The sequence below is a fragment of the Geosmithia morbida genome, assembly GCF_012550715.1.
Source record: "Geosmithia morbida isolate 1262 chromosome Unknown scaffold_1, whole genome shotgun sequence".
NCBI classification, from domain to species: domain Eukaryota; kingdom Fungi; phylum Ascomycota; class Sordariomycetes; order Hypocreales; family Bionectriaceae; genus Geosmithia; species Geosmithia morbida.
The window spans coordinates 419,640-431,456 of record NW_023336188.1 but is presented as its reverse complement, the minus strand read 5'-3'; the positions used below and the strand labels follow the sequence as shown (position 1 = coordinate 431,456).

Below are 11,817 nucleotides of genomic sequence, written 5' to 3'. Positions count from 1 at the left end.
CCCCCCCCCCCCCCCCCCTCCCCTTCCCGGCAGCTTCCCCCCTGTCTCTTGCAACCCAATGTATTATTAATAATTGATAGAAGAATTGCATCGAACATGGCGGGCAGACAGGGCAGTACATTTAACGGGCGGCGGGGGCCTTGGCAAAGTGTCGTACACGAGGTGTTTTTTCTTCTTCTTTCCTCTTCTTCTTGACCTTGGCCAGTTATACCGCTGCTGATCAGGTTTAATTGTTGTAGGAATTCTCTCAAGAGGGTGAGACAAAGCTGCAGTTCCGGGGTCTCGAACTGCGTACTGCAGGTCAAAGCAGTGAAGCAATGTACTCGTACTGCAGTATGAGAAGCGATATTATTACTAGATACCATGTGGCGAAGGGAACACGCAGGACGGCTGACATGGAAGACGAAGAAGAAGATTGTTTACGAGTGATCTATAGAGGCTTCAACCGAGGTCCAACCAACACGTGGAGAACGGGCCGACGCCACAGAGAAACCGAAGTTCCGTCTGTGCCTGGATGTCCTGGACGGGGTCCCTGTGATAGTACGGAGTATTCTGTAATCTGTACAGGTACCTACCTGTATTACGAGGAAACGGAAACAAGAGGAAAGAGAAAAGGCTCAAAGAGAGGAAGCATAGAAGACTGGTATTCCAGGTAGTGATAATAATACTACAGTACCCGTACGTACTGGATTTATTATGCGAATTCGCCGCAGGAGCCGCAGATAAAAATTATTGTAGTAGGGAAAGAGTCAAAAAAGTAATAATGAGAAAAAGCTAGAACGACAGAGCCGTAGAGAGGCCGACGCTATGACCTTACTGGGGGGGGGGGGGGGGGGGGGGGGGGGGGGGGGGGGGGGGGGGGGGGGGGGGGGGGGGACACCCTGAGATGTCTATTCGTAGGAGGCCTGGGATCCATCGATGCCTTTTACCTGTCTGTATATTGTGTACCGTGCTCCATGCTAGTACATATATGATATAGTAACATATTGAGTCAAACCGAGCCTCATGTTTTTCCTATTTCAAACATTTTTATTCAACTCACCTACACTCATGTCCGTCACATCTTTATACGTCTGCCTAGAACTAGGGTCTAAACATTTAGCTCTATCCAAAGAGCCGCATTCTTTTTTTAATACATTGCACGCCGTACGTCAGCTAAGCAATACATGGCCGCGCAAGTCACGGAAAAAGGTTTTTTTTCTTTGTGTGGGTACAATCTTGAGATGCTGTGTATTCTTACAATTTTTATCATGTTTAACAATGATAGAAGACGCACGTGCGGTGAGGCTCTGGTCATTAATGTTCACAGGACCTACAGGTACGTATACCCACAGATGCATGCTAATCCATCCCATTACAGGACACTAGAAGCTTGGCCGAAGCCATCCCGACTCTCTCCTGTTATATCTTCCATTCATTACTTGGCGATATGGCCACGACACATTTATTCCTTCTATACGATTGTACAACGAATAGAATGCTCATAGTAGATGCAACAGTGTAATGCTCGCAATTCAGATGCGTCCGTGTACGTCGTATTGCACATGCGAAAAAGGCAAAAAGAAAAACGAAACAAACAAAAAACTTGGAAAAAATAATGGCATGACAGACGTTTCGACCTTGGAGGATAAATGTCGTAAGCACATGTCATGTAATGGCATAATACTGAACTCGTGCCAGGCGGGAACTCGTATGGCCCGCGCGATAAGACTACGTTACGAGTATCCGTGACTCTGTCAGGTTGACTGGGTACCACGGCATCTCGAGTCTTGTCGGCTCAGCCAAGCCTTTGGAAAGCCGACGCAGAGCCTAGCCCTCCCGACGTCGCAGCCTAGAGAAGGAAGGAAGGAAGGAAGGAAGGAACCGGAGCAAGCGATCCGGATATGGAGGCCGGGAGGCCCTGGACGAACAGCACACACACACACACACAACACCAGAGAAAAATCACCCCACCAGCCTTGGTGGCATGAGAAAGATGCAGGCCCAGAGATGCAGGGTCCAGGGGAGAGAGGGTGGCAAAGATGACGAAAGACAGGGGGGGGGGGGGGGGGGGGGTAAAAAGAAGAAAGAGGAGAGTCAATATGGGGGGTTTCTACACAATTATGCTCTTGATACTATTTTACTCGTAGTCTACCTACAGAAAGTCTACTATCGAAGTTGCCCGTGAGCCATCACAGCCTACATGTTATACGCGGGCACACGGGCTTGAGAGATCAACAAGGGGTTCTCCCTCTCCGCCTATCCGCACATGTACGGACGTCAGAAGTGCAGGGAAGCACAGTACAGTACATGCGAGCACTGCCAATGGGTAGAATCACGTTCACGAGTACGAGTAAACAGCCATGTATAAAAGTGTGACAGGTGGCAGTTAGAAGCCGTTGACGATGACCCTGTTCCACCCGGGAGGGTGAGAGCCGCGTGCCCCGTCTGGGCATGACCATGTCGGTCCATGGACCCGATGACGGTAGGAAGCAGCCAGCATCGTCTGGTGGACGGAGGACGCCTCACTGCGCAGAGGGATGGGGCTCGGAAGAGACATATCTAGTACTACTTATTACAGTACTTCTCAGCATCGGAATAGAGAAAAAAAATCATAAGAGGAAAGAAGAGGAAGGGAGAAAAGATGGTGGGGCAGAAGAGGGTGGCGTGCACGAGTGATGGTGGTCCCACGACTCAGCCTTGGCCCTTGGTCAAATTCGGAGAGAGGGAAGTGGGGATGATTTTGTGCTCTGCAACTCCAAAATGATACATTGCATATGATTTCGTTTCTTTTTTCTTTCTTTTTTTCTTTCTCTTACTTTTTTGTCTTTTTTTATCTTTTCCTTTTTTTTACTAATACATGTGTACTGCTGCTGGTACATGTACAAGATGAACATCCATGTCAAGCTTATTGTTGGAGGATAAATCCAGACCCGAGGATACTGCAGTCGTAGTCCTGCTGAAGTGCGACCCTGTGATTCGATGTCCAGCTGGCCATTGTCACGAACCCCGTTGCAGCTAATATTGCCACGGGCTTCAACTCGTTCAACTCGTATGGTAAGAAATACCAGCTATACCAGCCCCTCGTGAATGCGTGGTATCGTCGTTACCGCCACCTACCGGCAGGTAGAGCTATTACCGTAGTTACTTACTGCCGTAGTTACTACTGCCGTAGTTACTGGCGCGAATAAGAAAAGAAGTGATTGATCGCGTATTAGGTTGTTACTAATACTACGCCTCGGCCGGTCCCAGTCATGAGATGTCTCTGCCCCATCCCGATCCGGCCAGAGTTAACTCTGACGCTTGCCGATATGGGGTATCAGGTTCCGACCAGGTCTACTACCCATTCCAGGCTGTACCACTTGCTTTCATCCGGCTCTGTTTCAGCGAGGCTCGAGAGTGACGAGTACGAGACGAGATGGGGCGAAATCCAGCCACGGTCACTGATTGATACAGATGATGCCGCTGCTCCCTCTCCGAACATGCTTGGCTATGCTGTGCTGTGTTCCGCGGGCTGCTAGCCGTGCTGATAATGCCGACAATACATAATATAGGAATCTGCAATGATAAGAAACAAGCCGCCCCCACTACGACGCCCGCCTTGGAATCTTTTTTCACTATTTGTACAGTACGGGTGAGTACGGAGGATACACATTTGGGTATTCCGCAGTGGTAAATCGGTATGTACTCTACAGCAGCACTGCTGGGTAGAGGTAGTGGTTACTATAACAGTGGTCAGGACCTAGTCTCTGTCCCGCCACAGTTGCATCCGGACAGGCTGTACCATACTGAACCCCCCCAAGGTTGAGGTAATGATCAACGGCCGTGATGCCTGTACGGATTACAGGTGGGTGGGTGGTATTGGTATCAATTTACCTCTACCGTGCAACCTGTAGACGAAAACGAGGAGAGAAGAAGCCTCGTCTCTCTTCCATCTTATTACCGTAGTATTATCTCTGTGCAGTCTGTGGCACTCGTATCATTCGTAACAGACCCCCCCTCCCCCCGAGTTGCAACACAAAGTACTATATACATCTCTCTCGCATCGCTCCTGGCCCATCGCGTCCCGTCCTGCCGATCTGCGTCACCGACGCATTGCGCCCCACCAAATGCGCCATCCCGTGGAGTCTTCCTCATGGTGTGCCAGTGTGGTCTGCTATGTCGCTATTGTCCCTCCCCGTCATCCCGTCACTCTCTGTCACTCTTACCGTGTGAGTGTGCGTGTACGGAGTAATGTACTTTTTATGAATGTGTCTGTATGTGCGCCCCCACGAACGTTCCTTGTCGTTTCTTCTTTCTCCCTCCTGTCTCCCCGTTCCCCTTCGGCCTTCAGGGTCTGATGCTCTGCTTGACTGTTTACAAGTATCAGTCCCATACTGCTCGTACGTATTGACGGATACTCCGTACAGAGTGAGAATAGCGCCATGGTACCATAGTACGAGTTACTCGCACATCCCTCCCCCTCGGCCCTTTACCATCTCTTGGCCGTTTCGCCCCATGCCTGATTAAATTCATCTGACGACACTCTTGCCGTTCTTCTTTTTTCCTTTCTCCGTATTCTATCTACTCTTGACCATTTTCTCCCATCTTCCCCATCTTCTTTCCCTTTGATAACCGTCCTACTCTACCATCTCGGGACCTCCACTCTCTCGTACACAATCGTATGAGCCCAGAAATCACCATCTAGCAGCAATTCTGTCTGCCCCTCTTCCCGCGCGCCCGCTCGCCCACATCCTCCCTTCCCCTCCGCGGGACGAGCTCAGTTCCCGCGATGCCGTCCTTCAAACCTTTTCACTCCGTCACAGGCCGCAATGCCGCAAGCCTGTTTGACATCCGGTGAGTTTTTCTTCTTCTTTTTTTCTTTTCTTGCCCCTCCAATTATTTGAACGCCAGAAAGATATCGTGCGCTTTTTACTCGCCGGCAACTCTATCCTCTCTTTTTGTGTGCTCATTTGCTGACTTCCGAATGCGCCCAAAAAAAAATAGCCTAGAAAATGACTTCATCGTCTTTCGCGGCGGCGAGCACGAGTCTGCCGGTCAGCTCATCAAGGGCGTCATCGTTCTTTGCCTCCCATCCCCTCTCAAGATTGAGGATATTCATCTCCGCCTCACTGGCACTCTTCGTATAAAGTACGTGCCTCAGTTATCTTTTGCGCCACCACACGATAAACTGGTAACGGGGTGGGGGAAATAACGTGGCTGTACCCCCCACAAAGGGAACTGAAAAGGGAAAGAATGAGAAGAAGGAGTAGAAGAGAATAAGTCGATTGCTGACTGCTAAAACTCAGAACACCGGGATCTTCAAGCCAAAAAGTTGACAGGCTCGTCACCATCCTCGAGCACCGATGGGAGCCCTTTGTCGGCACGCCGGGAAAGAGCTTGACGCTCCCCGCAGGCAACTACGAGTACCCCTTTGAGTACACGATGCCTGGGGACGCGGCCGAGAGCGTCGAGGGCATCTCCGAGGCTTCCATCTCGTACCGGCTCAAGGCCACGGTGGGCCGCGGCAAGTTCGCCTACGACCTCCACTCGTACAAGCACCTGCGCGTCATCCGCACGCTAGAGGCCGGCGCCCTCGAGTTCCATCATGCCATGAGTGTCGAGAACATCTGGCCCAACAAGATCGACTACTCCATCGTCGTCCCGCAAAAAGCCGTCGCCTTCGGCGGCCGCGTCAACCTAGAGATGCGCCTCACCCCGCTCCTCAAGGGGCTCGAGCTCGGCAAGATCACCGTCTGCCTCATGGAGATCCGCGAGACCTGCATCCAGAGCTTCACCGGCTACAGCATGCGCGAGCACAAGGTCGAGCGCGAGGTCGAGAGGTGGGACGTCGATCCGGACCGCGACAACACCTGGCAGGACACAATCGAGGACACCGGTCAAGAGGGCTGGGTCATCGCCAGGCCGCTCAACCTGCCCAGGAGGCTGCGCCAGTGCATCCAAGACGTCAACATTCACGGCATCAAAGTCCGCCATAAACTCAAGTTGACCATTGGTCTAAAGAATCCTGATGGTCACATTTCCGAGGTACGGTCTTTTCCCTCTCCCCTCCCTTTACTTAAAAAAAACCCCCATCTTCTTTCCCTCCTTTCCAGAGCTAATACTTACTCTACCTGCCGAAAAAAAACACAGCTCCGCGCCACCCTACCCGTTTCCATCTTCATTTCTCCCAACGTGCCTCTGGACGAGCAAGGCAGTGTCATCAACCCTCAGTCAGCCCGGACGGCCGATGACCCGAACCGCGTGGCCCCTCCCAGCTACAGCGACCACCAGCTCGACCAGCTGTATGACGACGACATGACGGGGTTCCAGACGCCTGCGGGCGGCGTGTCGGGCGTCAGCAGCCCCATCTATCTGCACTCGCGGGCGGGCTCGTCGGAGAACCTGGCGGGTCTTCACGGCGGGCACCGCGGGCCCGTGGCCCCGGCGGACCTGTCATCGAGGTTGGCCAACGTTTCGGACGACCCGACGGAGCGCAACACGGCCTTCAACCAGACCATCGGGTCGTCGGTTCTCCCCGCCATTTCGGAGCCGAGCTCCAGTAACCTGACACGCCACAACAGCGGCAACGACACGACCAGCTCGGGCCAGGAATCGCCCCAGGAGCACGTCGACGAGCTGGAGCTAGCCCCCACCACCCGCGTCCCCAGCTACTCGACCGCCGTGCGCACCCGCGCCCCAGGGGATGTCAGCCACCTTCCCGACTACCGCACCGCCATGAGCACGCCCAGCACCCCGCCGGCTACCGACCTCGGCCTCGTCGAGAACGGAGACGTCTTTGTCGCATCGGTCCACGTGTCCGAGGATGGGAGCAGCGTCACCACCAGCGGGTCCACTACCCCCGGTAACCTGTCCAGGAGACCTACCCTTTCCAGTCGTCCCAGTGCACTGCGCACCAGCCGTCCTGCCGATGAGGAGGGCCCGCCCCGTCGGGTTCATATACAAGACCAGGCTGTATGATTTTCCTTCCATGCTCTCCCCCCCCCTCTCCTTCTATACTCACCCTTTCCATTGGTCAAGCTGGCGAGTTGATAAACATGATTTTTATTTTCTCTCTTCAACATGAAAACAATCCTGATTCTTTATTACGTAAAGCGGGAAACATGAGCATTTCTTGGCGTTGGTTTATGGAATATTTTCTTTGGACTTTTTTTTTTTTTGGGGGGGGGGGAGGGGGAGGCTTGGGATATGACTGTTTTTGGAACATGGGAACGATATTTCTCCTGTCATGTATTTACCCCGCTTTCCACGATAGACCGGATTTTTTTTTGTTATTTCTTTTGATTATAGACGGTTGGGATATGGTGTTTGATATATACATATTTACGAATAGCACTGATCTGAAAGGTGATCGACAGGTACAAGTAGTGTATACATGTGGACGCTTTAGATACGAAGAAGACTGATTATACACATATTATTAATAGCTGGGTACGAGTACTGATTTCGTATATCACACATTGTACACAGTTGAATCTGAACATTAACATTGTACACATACATATAATCAGTTAGGTCTGAGATACATGGGGTGACGCCAACGCCGTGAAAGTGCGCCTTACGTCAATGACGTTTCTGGATGAATGCGTCAATCCAAGTCTGAATTGCACCCCATCGTCCCGATATTCATCATCATGACAGAGGCACTGCTAGTATAGTGACCATCTATCTTACAACTCTCAGTAGCACTACTGTAATGGTCGACGTCATCTTCTTGTCTACTTGTAGTAGAATGGCCGCCCCCTAGGGCTCAGGTACAAGTCCGACATTAGTTTGCGAAATCTCCAAGGCATGGTGCCAGAGTGGTTAATGGGTGAGACTCGAACATTTTCTATCCTTTGCGATTAGAAGATCAAGAACATAATCTCATGTCTTCGGACGCGGCGGTTCAAATCCGTCCCATGTCGTGTTTTTTTCTTGTACATTTTTTTTGGAAGTATGTTTCATTGCTCTCTCTTTGTTTTCCTTTGTTTCGCATTGTCGGGACTGTTATATTACTCGTACTCTTTTTTCCCATTATAAACAAGTACCATGAAACTTGGCATGAGAATTGGGTTATTAGTAGCATACATACATACATACCTACCTGTATGTGCATGACGCAGAGTGATAATTGCCAGCAGCATTATTTATTACCCGGGTATCCCCAGCTCCGAAGCGGGGATCTGCATTTTGTCCAATCTTGCCTTCTGAGTGACGAGGGTTACCTGTGAATAGCTGTCATAGCCTGTATTTTTTTCTCTCTTCTAAACACATGACTACTATCATCTACCAGCAGCTATGTGTATTGATAGCAGCCAAATGATGATGTTAGCTGTACGACTTCGATCAAGGCCTCGTCATTACCTGGAAAGACTGGGAATACGGAAGAATCGGGCGGGGCAAGGAAGGGCAAGGAAGGGACCTCTTAGGCTGTTAGTAATAATAAATCTCTCTCCACTTTCCCAAGAAACTCGTGGTCGCCCCCCCCCCCCCCCCCCCCCCCCCCCCTCTTCCCTCATTGAGCTGGCCGATTATTTTAACGTGCGAGTAGCATCAGAGGGGTCATTCCAAACTTTCCTTGTTTGTCCCTCTCCCCAGTCCTTTTTCTCCTTCTTCGCATTCCCCTCACTATTCCGATAACTATTTTTTTCTTTTTCAGATACGACGTATTCCTCCTCCGATTTCCTTTATCTGCGGTCAACAACGCACACTGACGTAAGTGGCCACCTTATTACACACAACTGAGAACGCATCATGTTGGGAGAGGGAGAGGGGGAAGGGGGGGTAGAACAAAGGGAATAGTAAGGAAGAACAATCTGTCCAAGGTTGCTTGCGTGGCCAAAGTAAAGGAGATCATGGCCTGATCTAACATGATCCGGGATTATTCCCTCTCAACTCTGGTCGCCAAGACCCTGCGCCACGCCGTCAGCTCCAATTTCATTTCCCGTTTCCCCGTGCTGTGTGCACGCCATATTCCGGCGTCCCGTCGCATGTCGGCCCGGGTGGCGATGGAAGCTCCTTTTTCTTTCTTCCTACTTCTTCTGCTCCTTACAAGTCTCTTTCGTCACCCAACTCACTCACTCCTCCCCGTTTCCCCCCTCCCGCTGCGTTTCTTGTGCTACAAGACAGAATCAACTTCTGACTGTGAACTGACGATTTTTTTGATTTTTTTTCTTCAACTCGAGCAGCTTCTCTCTAGCCCCTCTTCTCCTCTTCTCCTCCTACCTCCCCCCCACTTCTAGCTAGCTTGTCTTGCGATCGACATGTCTGGCCCTACGTCACCCACTCTGGACCTCCCCTCGAGGGCGGCCACAAATATGAGCATCATTAGCGACGATGCTATCCCCGAGATTGACCCCTCCAACGTAGGCCCCCCTCCCACTTGCGTTGCAAGTTGCTGTCTGTCGCAGAGATGGGCCCGCTGACAAGCTGTTCGATAGACGGCTGGCCTACTCGCTGAACGCCTTCAGGCATGGAAGCATGCTTGCGGATATCTCGAGGATTATTTCGAGGCGATAGAGAAGATCCATGGAAAGCACGCAAAGGAGTACGAGCGTGCTCTCAAGGTACGTACACACCTGTTCCCTCCCCCTGGCCCCCATCCCTTGAGGCCGTCATTGCACATAGGCGCAATAGATACTCATGCGGGGCGGCCCAATCTACCAGGTCATCTCCAACCCTCTGAAGGAAGGCCACCACTTCGACCAGAGCGTCAGCGGTGTGGCCGGCTTCTTCGAAAACCTCCGAACCAACACGCAATCCCTCATAAACACGAACCTCGAAACGGAGAAGAGCATCAAGGGCTCCGTCCGCCCCATCCTCGAGCGTCTACACAAGGAGATCAAGCACAAGGCCAAGGAGCTGTCGAGCGGCGCGCAGAAAGGAGCTAAGGAGGTGGAGAAGTCGCGCAACACGACGCAGAAGCACATTGAGCTGCTGGGCCAGCAGGCGGCGGCCTTTGACTCGGCGGGCGGCAAGATCAACGGGCATGATGACCCTTACGTGGTGCGCCGCGGGGTGCTTCATCGGCTGAGCGTGCAGGTCATAGCGGAGAACAACCACCACAACGACCTGCTTGCGGTGCAGAGCAACTTTGCCACGTTCGAGGCGCACGTCGTCGAGGTCTTCCAGCAGGCCATGGAGGCCTTTACGCAGATGGCGGGTGGCCAGGCCGACAAGACGCGCGCTCTGCACAACGACATGCTGGCCACGATCCAACGCGTGCCGCCCGAGTACGAGTGGGCCAACTTTACGGTCCGCAGCGCCGAGCTCCTGGCCCAGCCCAACGAGCCACCGCGGTCCGTCGACAACATCACGTTCCCTAACATGGACCACGCGTCGGCCAAGCCGCTGATTGAGGGGTCCCTGGAGCGCAAGTCGCGCAACAAGCTGTCGTGGGGCTTCTCGACGGGCTACTACGTCGTCACCCCCTCCAAGTTCCTCCACGAGTTCAAGGACTCGGACAATACTCGCGAGGACCCCAAGCCGGAGCTGTCCATCTACCTGGGCGACGCCACGGTGGGGACTCCCTCGGGCGACAAGTTCACCGTCAAGGGCAAGGACCGCAGCAAGACGATGAGCGGCAGGCTCACGGGCAACGCCGAGCTCAACTTCAAGGCCCACACTCCTTCCGACGCGCAGAAGTGGTACTCGGTCATTTCGGGGCTGGCGAGCACGGCTGGAGCCATCGACACGTCGGCCACCGCGGGATCCGCCACGCCCTCGCCAACCACCCCTTCGGCCAAGGCCGCCGGCGCCATCACCGGCTCCTCCAGCAGCAGCAAGATCGAGCTCAACCAGGCCAGCGACGTGGCCTCACCGACGAGCGGCCACGAGTCCGGCGTCACAGAGCCGCCATCCACCACCACTGCAGAGAAGAAGGCCGAGGCTGGTGCCTAGGAGGTGCGGCAGAGCTCTGGATTCTCAACGAATTATGCTACTCTGCTGGCCTTGGAAGAGGAAGGGTCTGGCCAGCCTGGCTGGGGGCGGGATTGACTCATCATCATGGCTCTGGCCCTGGCCTCGAAGATAAAAGGTCTCCTGTCTCTTTACAGAAGTCGCGTCGCGTCTTGGTATGAGGCTGGCTACTTTCATTGAAAGGTGACGTGGGAGCCAATCTTGGTGTCTTTCCGTCACATTATTTTACTTTTACGATTCACAGGAAGGTTAAGCAGGCTGTGCTGTCTGTTGGTGGCAAGTCTTTTTTTTTCTCTGTTATTATCATTATTATTATTGCTGTTACCTTTGTTTATACTCGATATACTCTTAATAGTCGTTATTATGGCATCCCTCTTTCTGATCCACTACTCCTTCTTTGAGCCCAAATTGCATGATCCTACGTCCCGAGTTGAATTCACGACCACTCTCTCCCTTCTCTCCTTTCCATCTGCGCTTTTCTTTGGTGTTGCAAGCCCCATCTCTGGCGTCTACCTTGATGGGCGGCTACAATGGGCCTGTGCGCCGTAATAGCTGCCACCTTGCCTATCTATATCAACTGTCATAGGCGAGCTTCGGGATGCTGGTGATCGGGGACAGGTTGGACGAATCGATCTATCACTACGGGCAGGCACTACAAGGGAGATCAGGCTCTGAATACAAGACGTAATCCACGAAGCTCCATTCCACGTGCAGGAGCGGAAGCTACCTACGGGATGTATCTGGATACTCACTCCTATGGGACCCCTCCCTGGAGAAGTTCTTGTGGCATGGTACGTATCACGTGAGCGATGGAGGTATACGAGCAAGTAGGCTTCTTTTGCCTAGGCCTACTTATATTGCGATGTATTGTATTACTACCAGCACCACTATACAGCAAAAATAAAAAAACTCGGTGGTCCTTGTGACGATATTGTCCGC

General features: G+C 52.5%; 2 protein-coding genes across 2 annotated transcripts; both read left to right on the top strand.

Moving 5' to 3' along the window:
- Positions 1-4,750: 4,750 nt before the first annotated feature.
- GMORB2_0894 (arrestin-related trafficking adapter 4/5/7) lies at positions 4,751-6,939 on the top strand (the record flags this gene model as incomplete). The annotated part of the gene is made up of 3 exons (XM_035462878.1): positions 4,751-4,815; positions 4,966-5,160; positions 5,268-6,939. 3 exons carry the CDS (start codon positions 4,751-4,753, stop codon positions 6,937-6,939), a joined length of 1,932 nt encoding a protein of 643 aa, XP_035324302.1.
- Positions 6,940-9,203: 2,264 nt separating this feature from the next.
- Positions 9,204-10,860, top strand: GMORB2_0893 (to PH domain protein; the record flags this gene model as incomplete). Its single annotated transcript, XM_035462877.1, has 3 exons — positions 9,204-9,326; positions 9,402-9,527; positions 9,628-10,860. Coding segments are annotated over 3 exons (1,482 nt in total), but the record flags the coding sequence as incomplete, so codon positions are not given.
- Positions 10,861-11,817: the final 957 nt, after the last annotated feature.